A 23,665-nucleotide genomic window follows, 5' to 3' on the forward strand; every position below is an offset into this window, starting at 1 on the left:
CCTTCCAGCTTTTCATGTTTGGATTTCCACTACTACATATTAGAATATAATTGGTGCACTTATGAATAACTCATATATGGAATCAGTCATAACTACTATACCAGTCCATGCTGCTCCTTAGAACTCTTAGGAAAAATTAGAAAATTTACAGGTTATGAAGTTTAGACTTCTCAGGCAAATCTAAGATTCTCCATCAGTGATTTTTTTTTTTAATTTCTCTTTGTTAGACAGCTAGAAATTTTACCAGAGATATTTATCCACCTGAAAAATATATTCTTTTAAAATCTCTTAAAGTTTTTTATTTTCAAAACATATGCATAGTTTTCAACACTCACCCTTGCAAAACCTTTTGTTCCAAATTTTTTTCTCTATCCCTTTCCTCCACTCCCTCCCCTAGATAGCAAGTAATCCAATAAATGTTAAGCATGTGCAATTCTTCTATACATATCTCCACAAATATGCTGCACAAGAAAAATCAGATCTAAAAGGAAAAAATGAGAAAGAAAACAAAAAGCCAGCAAACAAAAAGAGTGAAAATATTATGTTGTAATTCACAGTCAGTTTCCATAGTCCTCTCTCTGGGTGTAGATGGTTCTTCTCTTCATCACAAGACTATTGGAACTGGCCTGAATCATCACACTGGTGAAAAAGGCCACATCTATCAGAGTTGATCGTTGAACAATCTCTGACAAATATATTTTCTTTTTTCTTTTTCTTTCTTTCTTTCTTTTTTTTTTTTGCTGAGGCAATTGGGGTTAAGTCATTTGCCCGGGGTCACATAGTTAAGCAGTATTAAGTGTCTGAGGGAAGATCTGAACTCAGGCCCTCTTAATTTCAGGGCTGGTGTTCTATCCACTGCGCTACCTAGCTGCCTAGACAAATAAAATCTTAATAATACAAATATTCCAGAGAGAACTGGGTAGCCACCAATCACACATTGGTATGAATTATTATAAATATTTTCCTCTTAATATTTAGTAGAAATTTGCTTCATAAAGAGTTTGTAAATTCTCACTGGGGGGAAATGGATATAGGTTACTTTGGTAAAGCTACTGAAGTGAAAGGATTAGGTAGCTTGAGATTTAAAATATATTGCAAAAAGTTTTTTTTATTTTAATTTTTAAATTTTTATTATTACTTATAGCTTAACTACAGTTACCTATTAAAGAGGATTTAGTGAATTACTCTAAGAAATCAACTACACACTATAACATCATTTCTATGGGAAAATACCTTTTCAATTTCCAAATTATCATTTTCCAAACATAGTATCAGAATACAACACATCTAGTGAATTATCAACTACATAAGCTATTCTTAATAGATAGAACAGAATGAGATTATTCCTCATATAGCTGTGTCTCGTCCCTTAGATACATATTACGTGAAAATATTCAAAGCTCACATGTACTTTTTAACAATTTTTATTTGAGTACTCTACATCAGGATAAATCACACTAAGTTAAAATGATTAGCTTTGAAAGTAATATTTTAAAATATTGCTTCTTTTAAAGTCAAGATTAATCTTAATCAAAACACCTCATCAGGGTACACCATAACATCACAGGTACTTAGTAATTATTGAAAGAATGAAGCAATAGTTTTTTTTTGTTTTTGTTTTTTTTTACTACATATTAGTTTCTGAGCAACTGGGAAAAATCTCAGCAAGAAAATAAGTCAGGCAACACTGACACATGTGGTCGTTTTGAGATTGCCAATTTGCAAAGAGTTAAGCTAATTCTTAAATTATCTAAGTTAATGCAAAGGCAAAACAACCACAAAACATTAATTCCTTTTCAAATAAAAATACTAAAAAGGACATGTATATCTGGTGTGTATATCTGCATTTGTACACAATAGTATAAATTAATTTCCTTATAAAATGTAAAAATATTACCATTTACCCAGAAAATAAATTTAAAAATTAAATCTCAAATGAAAAAATTTATACAAAAAGAAATTTGCTGTATTTTTGCTTACTTTAGCTATATAGAATAAACTGATGAAAACAATGACTGCAAATCTTCATTTGTCAGCAATAAAGCATTTAAAATGGTCATTAAAACAAATTATGAATTATTAAATACATCACAATTTATAGACTTAACCATTTAAAACAACAACTCCTCTACAATTGAGGAGTCACATTTCCAAAACAGCATCATGAGAAACACACCAGAAGCACTACAGATTAGTAACATCTTACTTTCAGAAATTCTTATCTTTATGAAAACTTTCACAAGAACTTTACAAAATAACAACTTAAATATTTAATGCCAAATAAACTTTTTATATGTCAAAATCTAGAATAGTTATATGCCACATAACATTACTCTAACCAACATCATTTTCCAGTACATTATAAATAAGTCCACTTAATTAGCCCTGTGATGAATATAGGAGAAATAAAGATAAAAGTAAAAGTGTTTGCTCTCAAGAAGCTTATATTCTACAAGAGTAAAACAAAAGCACAAAATATACACAAAGTACTTACACACATTCACATTACGCAAAGTAATTGCAAGAGAGTGTGGGTGTCCAAGTGACAACTCATCTGAGTCTTGAAGGAAGCTAGGAATTCCAAAAGACAGAGGGAGGAAAACACCCCAGTCATGAGGCACACAATATCACATATAGGAAGTTACAACTTATACCCATATAAGTAAATAGTAGTCATTAATACTTGGTATAAAACTATTCATACATGAAATACTTAATAAAACATTAAGACAAATTAGTCATTTTACAGGGAGGGATAGAGTGCAGGGTGTACAATTTATCTACCATCTGAGTTCAAATCCTTAGTGGCTGTGTGACAGTGGGCAAAATCACTTAACTTGTTTGACTCAGATTCTTCACTGTAAAATGGGGATAGTAATAATGCCTATTTTCCTGGGGTGGTTGTGAAGCTCAAATAAGATGATAATTGTAAAGTCATAGCACAACATCTGACACATGGTAAGTGCTATATAAATGTTAACTATTATTACTATTCTTATTAATACCTTTGTGAAAGGGAACAGAAGAATTTGTTGGTTCTTCTCGAAAGCTTTGAAAAGATTTTTAAGAGTGCTATTAAAATAAATAGTTACAATATGTGTCAGCTAGGAAAAGCAGTAGATAAAGGACAAGTCTTATAGTTAAGATACTTTAATTCTAATCACTTCAAATTAATAAATGTGTATTACTTATCTCTCTCAGCCTCAGCTTCTTAATCTGTAAAAATGAGGATATTAACAGCTGCCTCCTAAAGGCTCTTGTGGGGATCAAATGAGATAATATATGTAATATTTTTGCAAACATTTTGCAAAATGTCTTTAAAGTGATGACAGTTATTATTTTTTAAATTATTAACAAAAGGATTTGGAGACTTCAGCCCTTCAACTGCTGCTTCCCAAAGTTATTTTTTTAAATTCCCAAATACATAAAAAACCATCATTTACATGACATTCTTGCTTTTTTTGAAATTATCCTGTACCTATACTCTACATTAAATGTCACACTGTCTCTTGAAACAGTTATAAATAGATTAGCTCCAAGTGTGTATACATCAATAATGTTTAGGTGTACACCTACATTTTGTCATGTACGTGTACTTGCATGACAGAATCTAAGACTATCAATAATGTCTGGGGAGCAGGAATTCACTTTCTGGACCCAAATGGATTTATCTCAAATGTATGTATGACAGAGGTAAATATTATAATTAATGTTTTCTTCATAATAATTATCACTTTTGGAGAACCAATTATTTTAAGGAAGTACTCTAGAGTTATTACTAAACTTCTCAATTTTATCTTATAGATAGAATAAAATACCACTTGAATTAGAAAACCTGGTTCTATTGGTCACTGTGACTTTGGGTTAATCATTTAATATCTCTGGAACTCAGTTTCCTTCTCTAAGTTTTCTTTCTGCTCTAAATTCTATAATACTGATATAAACATATATATGTGCATGCAAATATGTATATATTTAAATTTTTAATGGGACTATATATAGAACATCAAGTGGAGGATAAAACATATCTTAATGCAATTGAGGAGATAAGATACTTCCACAGATATTTAAGGGAGGGGATGTGCTCAGCACATTTTCTGGGACTTGTAGGAACCAGTTATTGTTCCAAACTCTTATCACTAAAACTTAAAATGGAAACTATTACAAAGACAATTTTCCCTAAAGCTCTTTAAAAAGAGAGAGAGAGAGAGAGAGAGAGAGAGAGAAGAGAGAGAGAGAGAGAGAGAGAGAGAGAGAGAGAGAGAGGGGTCCAGAAGGAGGACCAAAGAAAATCTTTTATATTTAATCAAAACTTTAATATCTAAAGTTGTCACATGCTGGCAAGAAAATAACATACAACCATTTTGAAAGTTTTAAATATGTAAATATAATAAAACCCCATTACCCTATAGAAAGCATCTTTTCCCAATAAGCCCCATCTGATCTAGTAAAATGATAGAGAATACATTCTAACATGTTTTTAAGGAAAAATATAAAAAATTTTAAAAATTCAACATTAAAAACTATTAATTACCCTCACGCATACCAGAAAAGCATGAGGTAAGACACTGACAATACAACAATTAAAAAAAAAAAAAAGACTACCTTATATCCTGATATCAGTAAAGAAATTAAAACCAACTGATTTAGATCAACTTCAGAAATGAGGAAAAACTTCTAAAGCTTTGGCAGGGGAGAACGTGAATAGTAGTATTTGGGTCTGAGATAGGAAACAGTAAATGAAAAAATTCTGGGGATGAAGATTGAAGGAAGAAACTGGTGCTATAAAGGGTTAAATCAAACTAAGTTACATAAAAAAGCTTTTTATTTCTTACGCACTGCAGAAGTGTGTTATGAATATGAAAACAAATATCTAACATTAAAAGCATTTAGGAATCCACAGTTTAGGAACAAAGGAAAATAAAGGTAATATTTTAAAAAATGTTCATAAACCATGTATTTCATGATCTTCCCACTTTCATATTATTCACTCATCACTACACTTGTACTGAATATGGATCATTTATCAAATAGAAGTAAAACCTCCAAGCCTCCTCCCTGCCTTGGGATTTTAGTCAAAATGAATGCAAACAATCACGTGGGATTCAGCCAAGCAGTGACGTTAAATTCTGCTCTGTCAGAAGACAGCATCTGTCAAAGCCCACATTTAAACTGCTGCCTGCCCGTGCAGCAGCTGAGGAACCATGGATTTCATTTTATAGAGCAAAACCACAGTAAAACTGCTCAAAATCCTTCCTGCAGCTGTTTGGCAACAATGAAAGAAGAGAGGTAAATCCTATTTTTTAAAAAATATAATCAGACCAATACATTCTAGCTCTAGCTGCTTCACATTGCAGCTCACCACTAAAAAATATGGATACTGAGAAGAGAATACAGCACTGCATTGTCCGACAAGGAAAATACGAGATGTAAAAAGCTTCAATGCATCAATTGTGGGGGGTAGACAGAAGTGCTCCAAGGAGAATGGACAACTAAAGCTCTTTTGTTTAAAATTTAAAAGGAAAAGGGAAAAACCCAAAAATATCTCAGAAGACCACCACACATATGAACAAGGAAGATAACTTGGAGACAAGCAGACAGATGGACAAATTGGATCCTGTGAAAAGCAATCGCAGGAAGCAGACTGTTGGGGGATGTGCGCATGTTCGATAGCATCTTTTTTGCTGAAGTGATGGCGTGCCAAAAGTATTTTCAGTGAGCATAATCCTCTCACCATAAATGGCTTGACCAAGGAAGGTATGTCAAAACCGTGTGTGTGATATTCTTTTGATTTTGTTACCTAGAGGTACAGAGCACTGAGCATGCTTAACACTGAGTTCTATAAATTACTGTGTTAAAACAGATAATGGATTTCTAATGTGTGCCTTTTTAGTTTTGTATTGCTTTGAAAAAGAAAATATATCACTATTTTATTCAGTTAAGTTTGTAGTGTATAGTCATTTTGTAGTACATAAGTACAAAGGGAAAGAAATTGACAGTACTAACACAGATATACTTGCAGAATTCATCGGGAAATTCAACTTTCAAAAAATCTCCAAGAGGGAGGTGGGGTAGGGGAGAGAAGAGAATGGAATATTAAAACAATCCTTTATTAACTCAATTCACCCTGAATCATTATCTCAAGAAAATTAAAGTAGTGATTTAAAAAAAAAAAAAAAAAAAAAGGGAGGGGGGGAACGACTATATAATCCTATCATTAAACCATCAATCTATAGCATGTAGACAAATTATACTAAGTAGCTTCAAATTGTAGTACTATGAAATGTTTTTCCTTGTACTTTAAAAATATACAAATGTCATATACAAAATTAGGCTTAGCTACTATTTAATGTTTTCTCTAACATAATTACCTCTACTTTAAATATAAAAATAATAGTCTCATACACTAGCTCTATTAGTTAGTTACCTGACACACTACTGAGCTGAAGATCTTCACTAAAGAAGAATCTTCACTATAAGATGGAAGTAACCTACAACATGGCATCACAATAAATTGCCCGTTTTCCAACTAATGGCTAAAATGCAACTCTGTATAGACACTAATATTATGTAATTAAAGTAATTTGACTTGACATAATTATCTTTTCTCTCTTAAATATACTTGACTGATAAAAATACATACATACATACATGATATTAAGTTTACTAGGAAAAAACCCATCAATATCAAAATTCAAAGAAATATGCAGAATCCAAGTGATTTCCTACAAAATTTACCAATAAACCAAAATAAGAAATTAGAAAGTTAAAATTACTCTGCTTATAGGTTATGCTAAAAATATAATAAAACTGATGCAACTCTGTGCTGAGTCAAGTATGTTGAAATCCAATTAAATATTTTAACAAATTACTATTAAGAATAAGAATGAAAATTTATTGTTAAAGATTCCAAGTGTATTTCTCAAACCTGCCAAGGAAATTGGCAATATCCAACATGGTAAACTTTTCTTCCGTTCACTAAAATTGCTAAATAGGGTGTCCATGTTAACTAATAATAAAAGGTGAACAACATGTGCAAGAATTAAGTAGATTACTAAACTCCAAGGTCTATTTTTGATTGATTTTTGGCATGATGCAATAACAATTATGAGTACTTATTTAACAACTCCCAATCATTCTATCAATTTTCTTTTTAATAAAGAGCTCAGAAGGTAAATATAAAAATAAACTCATTCCATTATCCTAATAGTTAAAAGAACAATATCAATATGATTCCATTAGCAAACTACAAACTAAATATTTGAAAATAAAAATAATGCTTTTAAAAGCTGGAGCAATTAAATTTAGCATTGCTTTAGTATGATAAAGGAATAACAAGAACAGTTTTCAAAAGACAAATGAAAATACTTTGAAATGATATTTACTATTAAATAGAATTTTAAAAAACCAAAATGCAAACAGAAAAAATAAAAATTTCACATAGTGAAATTAATAATTTTCCAAAGCACCATATACTTTTAAAAACAAACACCACTGCCTTATCGTAGAATACAAAAGCTAGATTTCTTTTGACAGCTGGATAATATCTAGCCTAACCCAATATTTCAAACATATAAAATGAGAAAATTTAAAGAGAATCAGAATGACTTACTATAAATTATTATAAAGTGCCCTTATCATAACAAATATCTTTCAAAATTTTATTTTTCACAAGCATGAAACACCTCAAAAACTTCTAATAGGGCATCTAAAAGAGCTACACATATTTTTAAAAACAGTTTCATTTTTAGAGAGAACTAAATTCCATTATCTAACTACAGCATTAGGATGTATAAGTAAAGATACAGACTAATATTTAACATGTATAAAATGTGAATGCAATGAGATTCTACAAATGTAAAAGTTATTATTAGATTCTGACTATGAAGTTGCATGGGATGCTTTTCCATAAAGGGTTTATTTTTAAAGATCTAAAAATTCTTTAAAGATTTGAAAGATTAAAGAGCTATAGTTTTTGGCTTATCTAGGTTTTAAGAATAAGAATAATAAAAGCAGCTGTAATAAACTGTCACTTAGGCTGATAAGTAATAATTTATTTTGGGCTCTGAGAAGGCACTAATTAAAGTTCATTTCCTCAAAATAAAAAAGAACTCATGAAATTTAAGGAATCATTCCTTTGAAATAAAATGGTTGGATATAGTTTCCTATTACAGAAATAAATATTGACTAAGTATTTATAAGTTAAGTGGGGACATGTTAAAATGAGAACATTCAGCACTAACTTAAATAGGGCATAGTTGTAAGAAAATGTTTTTCTGATAAAATAAGATAGCTTTGCATTTTCTTTATAGTATAATGAAATCATGTAATTAAATTCCAATTAAAAAAACAATTCCACACAAACTATCTAATCTTAAAGTTTTTAAAGAGGTCCAATTCTTTTGTTTATATTACTTATATTGAAAATGTACAAATAAAATTCTCACCATGAAAACAGCTGAAAAAAACTCAAAATACTTGCTAAACTCAGAAACTTAAAAAGATCACAAACTATGGCCTGTATAGTAGCATGGAATAACTAAGAAATCAGTTAAAATTTCCTATTTTCTTGCTCCCCCTAGTGGCTGTTAATAAGACAATCACAAATCACTTTCATTCATATACTCCAACCATTTCATGCAAGTATCAAGTTTACACATGAATGACAAGTAGATTAAGTAAAAATCTCATTAGCAAATTAAATAAAAATGTCTACCTTGTATCTAAGTTTCTATTTCTAGGTATGTCCATTTTCTTTTCTTTGTCAAGGTTAGTCATGAAATTAAAATTAGTCATGAATTTAATATAATCAAAATCTAACAATTCCCAAACATATTATCAAATTTATCTACATTAAAATTATCCATAATTAACTAAGAATAATTAGATATTTCAGATTGGTCAGAAAGATCTTTGGAAGACAATAAGTAAATCCCAAATTTAACAAAAATATTTTCTAACTTATAATGAAATTCACGCTATGATTACTTGATTTTTTCCCCACCCTGCTCAGAAATGAGTTCAGCGTAAACAGGAATTTTAAAAACTATAAATAAATCTGTACACACTGTGCAATAAATGGATTGATTTTGTTAAGTGATCACTTTTTAATATTCAGCATCATAAATTTGCCCCAATGATTCCCTTTAAGTTAAAAAAAAAACAGTATATAATACAACGGAAAGTTGTAATTATGTAACTTTCTGTGTGCAAATAAGATGCAACACTGAATTTTAAGTTTCTGGAGTGAACTGCATATAGAACTATATGGCTCCTCCTACAATAAGAGCCATATCCTAGGCTTTATATTTTAAGCAACAAATCACTAAGAGTAGTTCTTTATTCAATTCTATTTAGATTATAATTATAAAATCATCTGTTTTGCCAAAACCAGACAACATAAGATAATTAAATGTTGAATTTCAAAATTAATACAAAGACCCAGGCAACAAAATGTTGTTAAAGAGACAAAGTCATGGTAGAAAGGATGATGGACTGGGAGAGGGAATGTGAGAGAAGACAGGAATGATTTCTAGTGTGAGCCCTGCTACAAATTAGCTGTTTGATTGTGAATAAGCCATGTTATAACTCTGGGTCTCAATTTCCTCAAGAAAATTAAGGACTTTGGTTAGCTGATCAATCAATAAATAACATTAAGTGTTTACTACGTAAATACTAAAAGAACTTTCTGAATCTGAAAGTTGATGAATATGTTTTTTTTAAGTATTTAAAATTATTCACCATTTATTGCTGTCTAAAAAGCTCAGTACAGAGGTTACCAGACCCTGAAAATTAATTTTGACAGGTGCATCTTCTCATTGACTTTCTGAACACAGTAGGGGCCAATGGAAACATGCCAAGCAGTGTACTGTGACTAAGTGAACTCTGTTATAATCAACCTTGTACCGTCTGTCCCACTACTAATACATGACCATTTTACCCCCCCCAAAAAAAAAGGAAAGAAAGAAAGAAAGAAAGGCAGCTGACTGTGCACCATACCACCCCACTATATGTCAAATCAATTTTAATTAATACCAATAAACCTTCCATATGCTAACAAGGCACTTTTCAAATGGACTCTCACAGGACATGGAGAATAATTCTCTCTTCAAAATGGATACAGCTGCTTTAAGTCATTAATTTGGGTCAAATGTACAACTATGCCAGAGCTTCTGTGAGCAATAGAAAATGGCTGAAAAGAAAATCCTTTTAAGGATTTAAGAAGTTTACTCAAGACTAGTAGTTTTGGCTCACTTTAATTTAGTTCAATTAGGTGAAAACAGTTATATTTCATTCCAATCAGTTACTGTATAATCTATTTTAATATAATGCATTAACAAACTTTCAGTATGTTTTTGTAATTCTCTTTTCAAAATTAAAAAAAACTTAGCCGAGTTCACTAATATAATTCTGAATCAACCTAACAAGACAATTAAAAACCATGAACATTTTGAAATATTTTATTCTTTCACTTTTACAGAGTGATTTAAGAGGAAAGCCCTTAAGATCGGACACAATTTAAAAATGATTACCAAAGAATAGCACTGGTTCAGAAGAGAGAACCGTCATTTTGTTCTGCCATTATCCCATCCCCCATCATTGGATATTTACAACATGCTTCAGTGGAGGAGGCGACATTGCTGCTTTGCTAAGATGACCTGGAACGCCAAGAGGTCTCTGTTCCGCACCCACCTCGTTGGTCTGCTCTCTCTCGTCTGTCTTTTTGCTGTATTTCTTTTCTTTAATCATCATGACTGGCTCCCAGGCAGAGCCGGCTTCAAAGAAAACCCCGTAACCTATACCATCCGAGGGTTCCGATCCACAAAGGGCGAGACGAACCATAGCTCCCTGAGGAACATCTGGAAAGATGCGGTCCCTCAGACTCTACGGCCTCAAACTGCCACCAACGCCAATCACACAGATTTGTCCCCACAAGGAGTCACTGGCCTAGAGAACACACTCAGTGCCAATGGAAGCATTTACAATGAAAAGGGCACTGGACATCCACATCTGTATCATTTCAAGTACATCATAAATGAACCTGAAAAGTGCCAAGAGAAAAGCCCTTTCTTAATCCTGCTTATAGCTGCAGAACCTGGACAAGCAGAAGCAAGACGGGCCATTCGACAAACTTGGGGAAATGAAAGCCTGGCACCTGGAATTCAAATTGCTCGCATTTTTTTATTGGGCTTAAATGTTAAGTTGAATGGCCACCTTCAGCGCGCCATACTGGAAGAAAGTAGGCAATACCATGACATTATTCAACAGGAATATTTAGACACTTATTACAATTTGACCATTAAGACCCTAATGGGCATGAACTGGGTTGCAACCTACTGCCCACACATTCCTTATGTTATGAAAACTGATAGTGATATGTTTGTCAACACTGAGTACTTAATACATAAGCTATTAAAGCCAGATCTGCCTCCCAGGCATAACTACTTCACAGGGTACCTGATGAGGGGGTATGCGCCCAATCGCAACAAAGACAGCAAATGGTATATGCCGCCAGATCTCTACCCAAGTGAGCGTTACCCTGTGTTCTGCTCTGGGACTGGGTACGTTTTTTCTGGAGATTTAGCAGAAAAGATCTTCAAAGTCTCTTTAAGCATCAGACGTTTGCATTTAGAAGATGTCTATGTGGGGATCTGTCTCGCCAAGCTGAGAATTGACCCTGTGCCCCCTCCCAATGAATTTGTCTTCAATCACTGGCGAGTTTCTTACTCAAGTTGTAAATACAGTCACCTAATTACCTCTCATCAGTTCCAGCCTAGTGAACTGATCAAATACTGGAACCACTTACAACAGAATAAGCACAACGCCTGTGCCAATGCAGCAAAAGAAAAGGCAGGCAGGTATCGTCACCGTAAACTGCACTGACAAGTTGTATCCCATGTGCAATCTGTAAATACTGCGGAAAGCATGTAGAGTAAAAGCTGATGAGTTTCATGGGGCAGTTTTTAGTTAATTCCCCTCAAAGGATGGAATTAAAAATATATTTTTTAATTTTTGAAGAGTTTAATTATTAAGACGAAAAACAAACAACAAAAACAAACCAAAAGGCATCCCCAGAGAAATCTGTGAAACAATCTGAATAAAATCCTACTGTGTGCAAATATGCAGTAATAAGCAGGCACACTTCAGTGGTACAATTTCTAGTTTATGTGCCAATAAAATATAATCCACTCTATTTTCCACACACAGTTTAGAGAGATGGAGATTGAGTCACAAAACCCACTTCATTTCTCAATCAGTTTTCTGTTATAAAAGATTACTGTAAATACAAACATATACAACCTGTTTTAAGAAAACTTAAAACTGTACAAAGAAAAATCTTTCTTTGGCCTACTACTCTAAAGTATTTTCATAGCTATACTCCATGAAATAAAACTTAGTTGAATTATCCCATAAAACATTTACAAAGATCAAAAGTTTCACAATATAAATCTCATCAAGTTACAATTTTTAACTACTGAAATAATCATTTTAATTTAACACTGCTCACAAAAACCAGAGAAGTATTATACTGATATGACATGTGAAAGAATGTGAACATCAGTGTCTCAGGCTACAGTTTAAAAACAAAGTCACTAAACAGTATCATGTTCACAAAGTCTATTTCCTTCTAACAGCATTCATTTCTTAACTCATTCTGACTAGATCTGCTTGGTGCATCCTTCTAAAGAGTGCCATCTTTTAGTTGCAAACATATTTGATTCTAAAAGATTGATCATATTCCTTTAAATGAAGGAAAAATGAATGAAGAACAATGAGGATATATTATTGAAAAGGATGAAGAGTGCAGAAGCAGTTTCATTCAATACATTTTAAAGATGCATGTCTGCCAAAGTGCAGCATATGGGAAGCTCATTTCCTGACAGCAGGTGTGCACATGCTGATACTTAATCATTTTATGGCACTATTTCTGTTGTCAGAGTGCCAAGTTTACAATCCTACAATTTTGTTTTTGTGGATGACATTCTGCCATCCTCAAATAGGACCTTTTTGGGGGTGGGGAAGGCTGGACAAATGTTTGATGAACATTTGATTCTAGTACTAAAAAAATGTGTATGATGCACTTTTATCAAAATTTTTAATAAAAAAGAGTAAATAAGAAACCCCAAAAAGTTTTGTTGAGTTTCATGAGTACAATGAATTCATAGTAATTTTATATCCTTTGGTCATTAATTTGAAAATGTAAAGAAGCTAAATTATGATGACAATATCTGTTGCTTCCAAATCACTTCTGGTATGTAAATATATCAATCAATCTTCATTTAAAATTGATGCCATTTTTCTGGTACTTTCGTTTTAACTATTTCTTAGAAAAATTCTGAAAAGAATTTTGATTATTACATTTAAAAGTTTCCATTAGTTTTTTTTTTTTTTTTTAACATTTCCTATTTGTTTTTGCTCAAAATCCATGCATCATGTTTTTCAGATTAGTCTGTTAAATGTTCAGTATACTCTACGGATGATCAATATACATTTACTCCTAATTCAGACTTGCTGCTTCTTTTATTTGGAAGACCAAAATGACTAATTAATATGTTAAAACTTAAAGAGCATCATTGAAATGACAAATATTGTAAGATAATCAATGCTAAATTTAGATTAATAAATAAAACTTGATGGTCAAAGGCAAATTCAAGACTTTTCTCAGCACATCATAAATCCACACACCTTCAATGAATACCATTTTCTGTTTGTTCACATTGTTATTACAAGAAGAAACCTTGGATCTATCTTTTTGTCTGGAAAACTGATTTTTAAAAATTATATAAAAGACCTGTATATTTAATTCTTGGGGGGCACACACACTTAGCTCCTGTTCTTTCAGGCAAAAATTTCTAATCATTCCAATGTCAATTATGATCTTAGGTCTTTGAAGAGTCAGAATTTTCAAATGAGCAAGATGTAAAGATACTAAGTTTCTAGGAAGTCACCAAAAGGTATTAATTTTTTTTTAAACTGACTTTTTCTTCTTATTCTACATTAAGTATTTTATTAGATGAAAATAATGAACTTTCCCCCCAAACTGTTTTTTTAAAAATAAACTATATTTCCATTTAAATCCATAAACCAGTATAATAATGTTATATGTATTTTAATACTGCAAAGATCCATGATTTCCTTGGTTTCAATTCCCTCCTCTGATGGAGATCAAACATGCCTTAAAATAAAATATATTTGTGAGTTCCAGGGGTTAAAAAAAAAAGATATCATATGGTGATCAACTTTGAGACACTTTAGTGAAAGATGGGATGGATGGTGAGTAACCAATAAATATAAACTAAAAAAGACAAGCTACAATTGATACTTAATTGGGGGGAAAGGGGAGCGCAATGTGCACTAGGTGATGTCTATTGAATTCAATAAAACAATTTCTCATTATGGAGAAGCATGTCTTAAACCAAGATTTTCTTAATCAAAGGAGTAAAATCAAGTATCTGGCCTAAAACGGTCTTCAAAATCACTTCCAGTGCTATGAATCTAGCCACGATTTAAACTTGAGTTTGCCTACAAATCTGCCAACCAAATCTGTTGTTCTTTCATATGAAAGGAAGTAGGAATCAAAAGATGTAAGAATGCATTATATTAAGACAATACATCAATTGCCCTAGTTGTGTATCCCTGTAAAACTGGTAGCAGGATCCATGTAGTAGCAAAAAATCTTCTAACTCTAGGAATAAACTCTGCATGTGAAAAAGAGATTAGGTTTGGGGAAGTGGTAAAGAGTGGGGGCTGGAAAGGGCAACATGCCCCAAGAGACCTAAAGAAACTTACAAGATCACATGTGACAATATCATCTTCAGTTCTAACAGAAAGTGGCTAAACTGAAACAAATATCTTGATATCAGTCTGTTACAACTGTTGAAATCAATTCTATGATTGCCAGCAGTAACCTGAAAAGTTTTAGTCCTACCCATACATTTAGACAATGTGGAGAAATAGAGTATTGGACTTGAATTCAGAGAACCTGGGTTTGAATACTGCTCACTATATTGAGACTTGACTTGAAGTGTATCTTTTATCCATTTCGCTACCAAGTTGCCTTATTTATTTTCAAATGCATGATATAATAAAAATTCTTTTGAAGTTAAGTAGAGGTGATAATGCCACCTAATAGAATTAATCAGTCCCTCCAAATCACGAGCACTTTTTATAAGCAGCATCAGGTTTACTTACTACACACACACACAGACACACACACACACAAACTCTCACATAAGTAACAAGCGATATGGCGACTGATGATAAAGGAGAATTTTGATCAGAAAGAATTAAGTTAAACATGAACTCTGATAATCACTCTCTAAGATAGTCCAAAAATACTAGATGAATGACTTTATGGTAAAGTTTGGCTACAAAATAAATGACTTTACAATGAAATATTTTTTAAGTGCAAAGTTACTAAAATTGAATATATTTGGGATCAGAGTATCACAAGTCAAGAGATGAAAGGCTCTCAGAAGTTATTGAATGCACCTGCTTCTATTTAAGTGAGAGTCAAGATTACAAAGCACTAACTTAGAGAGGCAAAATTTGAATCCAGTTTCATTGACTCCAGTGCTGATGTCCTTCCTTTTGTGCCTCCCAATTAGCTCACACATTATAAGTGAAACATAATGGCTAATTTCATGGGGCAATTAAGATTCAAATAAAATATTTCAATAGAAAAAACCAACAAGATTACCATGTTGCCATGGAAATGTCTTCTAAATATTTAGGATTTAAGTTTTTCATTTCAAAAGAAAGTAAATGATAATTGATTATGCTATGTTAAGGCTGGATCTTTGCCATTCACAGTCACACATTCACATAAAATTTTAGAGCAAATATCAACTAACTTCAAAAAAATCCCTAACAATTTTAGTAGACTTTCAAATTAAATTATGCTACTCTCAAACAATTTACCCAAATTAAATTAGAGAGACACTATAATGTAATATTCAGTGAGAAGACCTTATCTAATAACAAGATTCTTTTAATGTATCACATTTAAAAATCTTCAGACAGAGGTTCAAGGCAAAATAGATTACTACTGAACTTGACTCTAGGAATACACTTTAGTGTATTTTATTCTATATTTTATTTTTCTATATTTTAAAACAAGCTAAAGCTACAAGGCATTCAAAATCATAAACTGAGGGAAGGATTACAGACAAAATCCCATTAAAAAAAAAAAAAAAGCAGATATCAAAAAATGTTAAACTCCATTACAAAGTATACTTAAATGGAAATCTACAATTACTACATTTAGAACTATTATATATTTCCTTTTGTTAAAATAAAGCTCACATCTAAGTGTACATCATACTCAAAATTATAACTTTTCTAGATTTTCAATAGCCTCATGAAGAGTAATTGATAAAACAAATAGCATTCTGAGATTTATGCTATTATGCTATAAAGTATAGGTTAATTTCCTCTTTGTACACTATTGTATCCTTTGGTTCTGTAATTCCCCAACCTCCACTGTATAGCTATAATCTTCTATAGACCTACTGGTACCTCACCATTTCTACAATTTGTACACTCACAGATAAAAACAAATACAAAGTCAAATTTACTTCAGAGAACAAGAGAATTTCAGAGCTGGAAGAAATCTCAGAAGCTCTCTAGGAAAATGGTTATTCAAAAGGAATCTCCACTATCATATACCAAGAGTGATCTCCACACTATACTAAAGACCACTAAGGGGAAGCAACATCTGAAGTTAGGTTGTTGCCTCAAATTGAATGACAGTGCTGCTGCATGCATGCATTTATGTATAAACATACATATGTTTGTAATGCATCTTCCACCAAATTTAATAGGATTTACTGGTGCTAAGTCAACTAGTAATCTTAAAAATGACAAGCATCTTTAATAGAATCTTAAAATAAAAAGGCTAAAAATGAGATTTCTATTATTATCACCCATACATAAATTATGTTTATCACAAGAAATTCAATGTAATGGAATAAAGCATATATCTCTACATGTATAAAAATGAAGATCAGCCATCTAAGAAAACTCGCATGCTTCTTTCTTTCTGTAAAACTTTAGATAAACTACAACTGAAGCCTTTTACCAATTAATCAAAATGAATTTGTGTCTCCAAAGTGTTAGGTACAGTGGATACAAATAATACCTACTATATCCAAGAGTTTTACCATACCCTAAGCAACCTATTTTATTATCCAAAAAGTTTTACACAACAATGCCTAGATTGTCTACTATTTACCATTGGGATTTAAGAGTTGCAGACCTGCAACTATTCAACATGATGATTATGGAGAAGATTTTATCGCAGGCTAAGTAAAAGGAAAAGTTCTCTATTCTAAATGTATTTTTGTTTTTTCTTTATGGGTGAGTTATAAATATCAGATGGGAGAGAGAGGTTAAGTATGTTAAATGATTAGCATGAAGTGTCAAAGGGAAAAGTAAGACTCATTTTATTTAAGACTACAATAGGTCATCAATAAAAAGTTATAATTAAAAAAAAAAGACTACAATAGGTCAAAGAGTATTTATCAAAATCATATGAATTTTGAAAAATTATATGAATCTCCCTCTCCACAGACTCCTACATCTAAAAATGTCATAAATTGTTTTACCATGTTTAGAGTGACTATAAAGGTCAATATGAAAATAGGCTGGCTCACTGTAAACAGTTTTTTAAAATAGCAGTATCAAATACTTTTTAAAAACACCCAAAGTTTCATTAATGAGTTTTAAAAATAAATCTTAAAAATTATTTTAAAGTAATTTTTTAAATGCTCCAATTTTTAAAATATTCATTCATTCACCAATCTGGGAGATGGGTCTCCTAATCTCACCCAGGCCCAATCCTAGTACCGAGCGGCAGAAGCTTCCTGCTCTTTCCTGATCCAGGCCAGTCCACTGCTTCTCAGTAGCTAGTGGGCCTTACTGATCCTAAGGCTTTACCAAGTCCAGACAGTGGTTAAGGCTGTTAGCTTGGAATGCCAAAATTTCCACTCAATAGGCCTCAGCTTCTGGGGCAGCAAGAACAATATAAGTGTGCTACACACTTAGCTCCATTACACTTTTAAATTCCAAATTTGTTCTAAAACTAGGGCAGACAAATTTTCCATGTTACAAACAGGGTAAGTCTTTTGAAAATCAGTGAATTTCTCTGAAAATCAAAATTAACAAAGAAGAAAAAAGAAAAGTCTTAAGATGACATTTCTAATTGTTTTTTTCTTTTTTAAATAACTTTCTATTGACAGAACCCATTTCAGGGTAATTTTTTACAACATTATCCCTTTCACTCACTTCTGTTCCGATTTTCCTCCTCCCTCCTTCCACCCCCTCCCCCAGATGGCAAGCAGTCCTTTACATGTTAAATAGGTTACAGTATATCCCAGATACAATATATGTGTGCAGAACCAAACAGTTCTCTTGTTGCACAGGGAGAATTGGATTCGGAAGGTATAAATAACCCAGGAAGAAAAACAAAAAATGCAAGCATTTTATATTCATTTCCCAGTGTTCTTTCTTTGAGTGTAATTGCTTCTGTCCATCCTTGATCAATTGAAACTGAATTAGATCTCTTTATCGAAGAGATCCACTTCCATCAGAATACATCCTCAAAGGTATATAATAATCTCCTGGTTCTGCTCATTTCACTTAGCATAAGATGACATTTCTAAAAACCAGAAATGAAAATGGAATAAATCTATTGGTATCAAAAAGCAAAGTAAAAAAATAAAAAGAATGTACTGGGATCACCTCCTTAAAGGAGGCCAAGAGGAAAAATCTCAGAAACATTACAACCCCAAAATCAAGATCTTGGATCAAAGAAAAAATACTGCAACGATAGAGAGTGAAGTAGTTTAAATACCAAAGGACCAATCCGAATCACGTTAGTTTTTACTTAAAAGGAGAGAGACAGCAAGACAGGCAATTAGAAAGCCATCTTGGAATATAATATTACAGAAGGCAAAAGAGAAATCAAAGCTAAGTAAGAACTATGAAATGCAAACATGAGAATCAAGAGAAACCTAGAAAGGTAAATTTACTTGAGCAATGAAAAGTAGATAAGAAAAAGCCACTCTAGCAGTATGAGGACAAAGGTTCCTTTAGAAGTTCAGTGCCTTCAAAGAGTACTGACTATGTTAAATAAGAACAAGGGTCCTGGAAGTAGACTAGCTTTGTTCTTAAGAGTTTGAAAAAGGGAAAGTAAATCAATTAATTAATCAGCAAGTATTTATTAAAAACCTACTCTACACTGGTCATTGTGCTAGATTCTGGGGATGTTAAGTACTCACAAGGAATTTACATGTTAATGGGAGACAAAGAGTATTAAAAAAAATGGCATAAAGGGATAGTGAATAAATATGAGAGTATATACTACACACACAAACACACACACACACACGTTAAATAAGATACTACAGAAGGGAGAGCACTCTTATTTGGGCAATTATGAAAGATTATGTGAAACATGGTGACCAATGCATTTTAAAGGAAGAGGACTACATGAGTCAGACGTAAAGTAGGCGTGCATTTTAGGTATGAGGAACAGCCAGTTCAAAAAGTAAAGAGATCAGAAATGAATGGTCCTAAATGAGGAGAAGAGAGAAGGCCAGTTTGGCTTGATTAGAGAATGCAGGAGAAGGAGTAAATGCTCCTAGAACAGGGGCTATCATTTTATTGTTTGTATCCCCAATTAAAGTGTAGCACAGAGCCTAGGCCATAAAAGGTCCTTAAGTAAATATTTAATGACTGACCAAAAATAAGGCTGGAAAGTTGAGTTGAGGACAGCTTGTGCATCACTTTAAAAGATAAATAGAAGATTTATATTTTATTCTAGGGCAACAAGAAGCCACTGAAGTTAGTTGAGTGAGAGAGTCACATGTTAGACCTGCCTTAAGGAAAATTATTTACACAGCAGATTACAGAATGGTTGGAGAAATGAAAGACTTGCAGTTAGAAAACCAATAAGAAGAATGCTATTAATAACTGAAATATAAGAAATAGTGAGGGTCTAAACTAAAAGTACTTGCTTTCTTTGGAAATGGAGAGAAATGATCTGATGTGAGAAATGTGAAAGCAGAAAAGGGAAGATTTTACAAATAATTAGATAAATAGGGTGAGAGTCAGGAGCCAAGAATAACAGGGATTATGAACCTGACATACTAGAAGAGTAGGAGTGCTTTCAAAAGATTTAAGGAATTTTGGAAGAAGGTAGGGTTTAAGGGGAAAGACAGTGAGTTCAGTTTTAGACATGTTAAGATTAGGAAATCTCTTGAATATTTGATTTGAAAATATCCAATAGGCAAATGGAGTGCCACAGGGTCATATATAAACCCTCTTTTTGTGTTCTGTTCTATATATGGAAATGCTCTCTTTTTTGGTGTTTTAACTTCAGAAAAAAAAAAAATTATAAAGATTCGGACTCAGAAAACCTGATTCTGATATTTATCAATTCACTTATTCTACATTATCCCAGACAACACAATGTCCTCTAAACACAATTCTCATAGTGTTGTTGTTCTAATGTCTCACCCCCCCGCAAAAAATAATAAAAGAGAAATATATAAATGTGAATTGTTGTTATTAGTACGCATCTCTCATTTTATATGTGAAGATATTTTAGATCAAGGAAGTGAAATGATTTACTCAAGATTGTAAAACTATTAACAGCAGACCCAGGATTAAAACCTCAATCTCTTTGCAATACTATGTAAGCTATCTCCTGTCAGTCAGTCATACAGTCAATAAACATTTATTATGTACTTACTATGTGGCAGGCACTGCTAAGCATTGAGGATATGAAAAAGAAAACAAAGAAGCAAGACATTCCCAGTCCTCATAAAAAAAATTATATACAAACAAGCTACATATTGGATAAATGGGAAAATAAAAGGAAGGCCCTAGATATAAAGGAGATCAGGAAAGGCTTCTGGAAACTTGTACATACTATTCAATTTGCTATGTTATTCGTTTTACACACACACACACACACACACACACACACACACACACACACACACACACACACAAACACACACACCTCTCTAAACCTAAAAATCACTGAAATAAGTGATTGCTTGCCCTAGTGAATCATGAGATAGACCAAATGGTATAAAATAAATTAGCCACAGAATGCTATCAATTTTACAATCTTGCACATCAAAATGAAACATATGACTCTTAAAGTTTCTTTTAAATTACTGATTTTTTTTTCTGTGTGAAAAAGAGCATACACTGCACAAGACTCTGGCTTATAAGTTATATAAGTAGCTATCTTTAATGTCATGAAACAACCAATTTGATTAAAAAACAGAAATGATTTCTGAGTAAAATTCAAAGAATAGGCTGATATAAAACAATGAATTATACTTTTTTCTAAAGAATTTATTTTAGAAATAAAGCAGATATTTGAATGGTCATAAAGAGCCATTATAATTTAGGTGTCTAGGAGACAAAATTTTAAACAAGACTTTTAAGTTAAAGACTAAATACAATTGTTGTCAAACTCATATACCATCCGGGACTATCCTATTTTCTATTCTTCCCTTTTGATCCTAGTGTCTCCTTTCCTTATTAGTAAAAGTGATTATGGTGACTTATTGACTGAATTTCATAGGAGTATAATAAAGTAGAAAAAATGCATAAAATAATCTAAAATCAGAAGAAAATTTCCATAAAATCTGTCACTTTTGCTCATCAAAACTGCCTCACTCTTTGCAATTATATTAAATATATTCATATCTCTCAAATAAATATAGCATAACATTTTTGAGAGCTGTTAGGCTCCAAATATATAAAAAATTCATCTTCTAACTTTTAGACAACAAAATTATTTTAAAATCTTTAAAATTTCAATATTGGTAAGATAATAAATAGTTATTACACATCTATTATGTGTCAGGCACTGTATTAAGTGCTGAAGAAACCAAAAAACGACAAAAGATACAAAAATTACCAGAGAGTTCATGCTATTTGGGAAAACAACACATAAATAATTATGTATACACAAGACTTTATAAGGATAAATTGGAGATAATCAAGAGAGGGAAAGCACAAAAATTAAGGAGGACTCTGTGGAAGTCCTGATGTGTTATATAGGAAATGACAATTTTGGTGGGTGGAGGCACGGGAGTGGAAAAGGAAGGGGAAGGAGAGACTTTTGGCATTGCCATTGTGACAGTTTGCTCAGCTCAGATCTCTCTCTATTAGCTGGCTTCCTGTCGCAACTGCCCATATTGCTATCGCAATCTTTCTTGCCTATATTTGCTATCGCAATCCTTATTCATCTCTTCACTTCAATAAATATTGAAGATTTTTCCCTTAACCTGAATTCCTGACTCCAGCTGATTTTAAATACGCGGTCATTACAGGGTAGAAAAAGGGATACAGACATAAGCCCTTCAATTTTATCCATAACTCTAACCAATATGAATCAATTGCCATGACAAGAAGAATATAAGAGCATTATTTTTAAAAGGAGGAAGGGGGAAGGCAGCAGCTTTTGTTAAGAAAAACCTGACTTATTTGCCAAGGAAGGAGAAATGGCAGATAAAGACAAATTTCAAGAAAATTTTGTCCCTTTAAAATAAGCAAAGGCAAATTATGATAATGTAGAATTAAAAAATAGGAAGACAATGTTTCTAAGTGGAAAAAAGACATGAAAAATTTTTGAACAAACTAACTTCACCATAAAAGTTAGTTAGGAGAACCATCACTCTTGAACTCAAACATCACAGAACTGGAGTTATAAATGGAAGAACAACAAAGAAAAGACAGAAAAAAATGTTCTAACACCACATGAAGTAGAGAAGGTCCATGCTGGAGACAACAATATTGTCAGGGAACTGAAGGGTCAATTCACCAAGGAAGAAAACAAAAATGTGGGGAAAACATGATCATATCAATCCCGAAAAACAACGAATGGTTTTTATTTTAATGTTCCCATTAACCTAAGATTTCTATGAGAATGATCTAATCATAAATCATATGAGATACTTAAAAGAAGTTACTGGTAGAGAATAAGAAGGCTTTCTTATAAGAAATAGGAAGGTTTTTTTCATAAGCAATATAACTCATCAAATCTTATCTTTATCATCAAATTACTGAACAAAAACTAAAGTAAATGAAAGGTTCTATAGAGCAGGGGTCCTCAAACTACGGCCGGAGGTCAGATGAAGCAGCTGAGGATGATTCCCCCTCACTCAGGGCTATGAAATTTCTTTATTTAAAGGCCCACAAAACAAAGTTTTTGTTTTTACTATAGTCCAGTCTTCCAACAGTCTGAGGGACAGTGAACTGGACCCCTATTTAAAAAGTTTGAGGACCCCTGCTATAGAGTTTACTATTGTATTTGTAAAAAAAAGATTTAGTAAAGCAAAATCTACAATTCTATATATCTTCCACTCATACATAAAAGCTACCTTAACTTACGACATTAAGATAATAATTATCTCAAACAATATAAAACAAGGAGATGAAATTTCACCAAATGTATTCACCACTATAATTTAGCAGATGCAAATGGAATCAATGTTAAAAGAAAGATTCCCTATGAATGTTGAGGTTTTCTGTTTTCTGTTTGCAGGGACTGCAATGTGACTGCTAATCAAGCCCCAAACATGTACAGAGCCTTTTGGAAGAGAACTATCACAATAATTAGACTTAAACATTCACAAAA

At 32.3% G+C, this 23,665-nt stretch overlaps 2 protein-coding genes across 2 annotated transcripts in view; one reads left to right on the plus strand and one right to left on the minus strand.

The window, feature by feature from the left end:
* Positions 1-23,665, minus strand: part of CDC73 (cell division cycle 73) — a 119,725-nt gene that overhangs the window by 39,265 nt on the left and 56,795 nt on the right. The gene's annotated exons all lie outside the window — the stretch shown is intronic.
* Positions 5,151-14,404, plus strand: B3GALT2 (beta-1,3-galactosyltransferase 2). The gene is made up of 2 exons (XM_051998728.1): positions 5,151-5,757; positions 10,481-14,404. The coding sequence occupies exon 2, from the start codon at positions 10,615-10,617 to the stop codon at positions 11,881-11,883; it is 1,269 nt and encodes a 422-aa protein (XP_051854688.1). The 5' UTR covers positions 5,151-5,757; positions 10,481-10,614; the 3' UTR covers positions 11,884-14,404.

This window comes from Antechinus flavipes, chromosome 4, assembly GCF_016432865.1.
Source record: "Antechinus flavipes isolate AdamAnt ecotype Samford, QLD, Australia chromosome 4, AdamAnt_v2, whole genome shotgun sequence".
Taxonomy (NCBI): Eukaryota; Metazoa; Chordata; class Mammalia; order Dasyuromorphia; family Dasyuridae; genus Antechinus; species Antechinus flavipes.

Coding starts and splice junctions, on each gene's coding strand:
- B3GALT2 (XM_051998728.1), top strand. CDS start 10,615: ATGCTTCAGTGGAGGAGGCGACATTGCTGCTTTGCTAAGATGACCTGG.